General features: G+C 35.4%; 1 protein-coding gene across 1 annotated transcript; it reads right to left on the minus strand.

The window, feature by feature from the left end:
• Nucleotides 1–793: 793 nt before the first annotated feature.
• LOC100820180 (putative disease resistance protein RGA4) lies at nt 794–3,499 on the minus strand. The gene has a single exon (XM_014772027.2). The coding sequence runs from the start codon at nt 3,497–3,499 to the stop codon at nt 1,235–1,237; it is 2,265 nt and encodes a 754-aa protein (XP_014627513.1). The 3' UTR covers nt 794–1,234.
• Between the last annotated feature and the right edge of the window lie 2 nt (nt 3,500–3,501).

Consider the following 3,501-nt stretch of genomic DNA (forward strand, 5'->3'; position numbering starts at 1 on the left):
AAACATACTCTTAGACACCTTTCTTTGACCACAACCACAACCCAATGAAAATATTATATTATAGACTAAATATAATAATCCTTAAAATTATTAATCAAAATTAAAATAAATTATAGACTAAATATATTTAAATAACTAATTATTAACAATTTACTATACCATTTAAGATAAAATTATAATTTTAATCTCAAATTTATTTTCAGTTTTCATGAAAGAAAAAGTGAAAGATAAAAGAAATATAATAGAAAAGTCATGCATCAAACAAATGATTCGAGTAGTATAATTTGATGTGAAATGATATGCTCAAAAAAGTTCAAAACATATTAAGAGAATCATGAAGAACAACAAAACACACACGAGAGAAACAAACAAATAAATTTGTAATTGGATTAGTGCTTTTGGAATTGATTCTAAGATCAATGTAATTCTATAGGATTGATTCTAACTAAGCGTATTTTAGAATAATATAATTTTTGTTTCGATACATATATTAAAAAAATTGATTTTCACAATTTAATGATATATATTTGAAAAGTAACTATCAAAATTAGTTTTGAACGTAAAATTAACAAAATGGATATTAATTATTTGTGGGTGTCTTTTGCATTATAATTTACCAAAATGACAGTGTGTAATATCCCAATTGCCTTGGTGATTACAGGGTTAGCTAGTTAGTTATCAAATTATTTTGCTTTTATTTTATTAACCACTATCTTTCCTGTACGGGCAAAGAATCAACATTATGAACCACGAAATAACACTATAGTCCTAACCATGCAATATAACACTGATATTATGAATCAACAGCACCCAATAAAATGTTAACAGAATAACCTTATAAAATGCTAAAACAACACCAAATATAGCAGTTCTGCAGCAAAGTAACAGTATAAAAATAACAGGCAGAAGTGGAGATCACAGTAAATATCCGAGTATAAAAATAACAACAAAATAATAAGCACAACGTAAAATAGGCAGTGGAAATAAACACACGCATGCATTAACTTGATGGACAATGGAAAAACCCAACATTGAAATCTGAGAATTGATTCTCCCATGACGCAGAAGCAGCTCCAGGGTAACTTCACCCAAAATCAATTTTCAATACGTCAATCACGTCCAACACAATAATCAAACATCATGGTCTCCCCTTTTTTCACCTTTGACCATTCCTGATCCACGTCCAGGGGTTGCCAAAGGAGCTTCAACACTTATATGTGTCAACAAATCATTCCTATTCGTCTTCTTCTTCCTCCAGCTTTTCTGGTTCTTCAATGAAGACTTCTTTGATATGTGATATTTTGGACCAAAACTCACCGACATGGGGCTGGTATTTTCTACATAGTTCAGGACAATAGGCAATTCTCAACCTTTCAAGTGCGGTGAGGTGATGGATGTTATCCGGGAGAGATATAAGCTCTGGACAATCTGATATAACAAGTGATTTCAGATTAGTCATAGTTGACAGCCACTCCGGAAGCATTTCAAGATTGTCGCAGTTTATAATACCCAAGGACTGTAAGGAGTTGGCAGTTTCTTGAAGCCATTGAGGTAAGGCCACCAGCTGTGGTAAACCCCCCAATCCAACACATTTTAACTTCAACATGGGGCTTTGTTCTTCATGGTGGTCCTTCCACAGATCCAAGTCCAGATTAACACAGTCATGAACAATCAGAGTTTCTAATTCAGGAAAATTTGTAACATCCAGTGGCAAAGACTTCAGACTATGACAGTCAGCAACATACAATGTTTTAAGAGCTGGGAACTTCACCCCTCCAAAGATAGACTCCATATTATGACTTGATTCAATAGACAGATGTGCAAGCGAGATCAAGTTGGTAATCTCACTGTAAGGCAAAACAGGTTGCTTTGTAGTTATCTCCAATAGCCGAAGACTAATCAATTTTCTTAATCCTTTGGGCAATGCTTCCAGCTCCTCGCATCCCGAAACATTCAACAATTGCAAATTTTGGAGCTTGCAAATAGAATTGGGGAGTCTCTTGATGTTGCGATTATTCTCAATGCTGAAATATCTCAAGTGTTTCAACTTACCAATGGAACGTGGCAAAGTCTTGCATTTTGAATCCCTTAAATCCAAAACTCGCAATAATTTGAACTTTGACACACAGGTATTTAGCAAAGCTTCAACGCTGCCTCCTTCTGCACCATTTCGAAACATTATGGTTCTCACAGCTACCGATTTTGAGGTGAATGAATTTCCAAGAAAATTATACTCAGCAAAAGACAGATGCCGAATATTCTCAGGAATATTTTGAATGTGGGACTTTACAAGTAGGCACTCCTCTTTTGCAACAAATACAGCAAGATCATGCACCAAATCATGAATTTTAAATTCATAAAAAGTGCCACCATCGAAAAAATCTTGAAGGAAAGATCTTGATAGTAATTCATCCAGATACTGTTTCACAACATTTTCTAGTGTCTCATTCTTTCTTGGTGATGCAAGGAGACCAAGTGCCCCCCAAAGCATATGTACCTCGAAACTATTAAATTCATAATCCTTTGGGTAAAGGGAAAATAATGCAAAACATTGCCTCAAATAGCAAGGCAAGAAATCATAACTTAATTTAAGTGCAGGTAAAATGTCATCTTTTTTTTGTGACAAATTCCAAATTTCATTGTCTCTCACATATTCCCACTCATTTGCCTCAAACATTGAAAATAGTGAACTCCCCAATGTTCTCACAGCCAATGGAACCCCTCTGCAATTTTTCACAATTTCTTTCCCGATATTTAACAAATGAGGATGTTTTTCCTCTTCGCCTTCTTTAAAGGCCCATTTGACAAATAGAGACATTGAATTCTCCGGAGAAAGGCTTTGTAATTTGTGAGAGGTAACAGTTCCCATCATGAAAGCAATGGAATCAATACGTGTAGTAACTAGAATTTTACTTCCTGCAGCAACCCCTTCTTGTAATAAATTCCTCAACTCAACCCATTTAACACGATCATTATTCCATACGTCATCCAAGACAAGTAAGAATTTTTTACCGGCAAGTTTGCTGGTCAATTGATTTTGTAATTGCTCCAGATCGACCATGTCTAAATTCTGTTGGCGAAGAGGAGCATCGTTAACATTCACAGAATTGATGATTTTGATAACGAGTTGGTTGATGTCAAAGTCATCAGAAACACACACCCACATCTTCAATGAGAAACACTCATCTATCCTCTTATCATTAAACACAAATTTTGCAAGCGTAGTTTTTCCCAAGCCTCCAATCCCCACAATGGGGATAACAGAGAGACTTTTATCGTCATCATTGGGATTCTGCCGCATCAAAAGCTCTATGATCTTTTCTTTATCATGTTCCCTTCCGATCACATCTGAGTCACTCACACGGGAGTGTGTCATGCGACTCGTGTCTCTCCTATGAACAACTCGTGTGTCAACATCAATTATTCGGAGACCAAACTTATGCCTATCAGCTGCAACCTTGTCTAGCCTCTTGCTGACATCTTTGATTTGTTGAGCCATCT

This window comes from Glycine max, chromosome 19, assembly GCF_000004515.6.
Source record: "Glycine max cultivar Williams 82 chromosome 19, Glycine_max_v4.0, whole genome shotgun sequence".
Classification (NCBI taxonomy): Eukaryota; Viridiplantae; Streptophyta; class Magnoliopsida; order Fabales; family Fabaceae; genus Glycine; species Glycine max.

Excerpts from the sequence above, each read along its gene's own strand:
- LOC100820180 (XM_014772027.2), bottom strand. The coding sequence starts at position 3,499 with ATGGCTCAACAAATCAAAGATGTCAGCAAGAGGCTAGACAAGGTTGCA.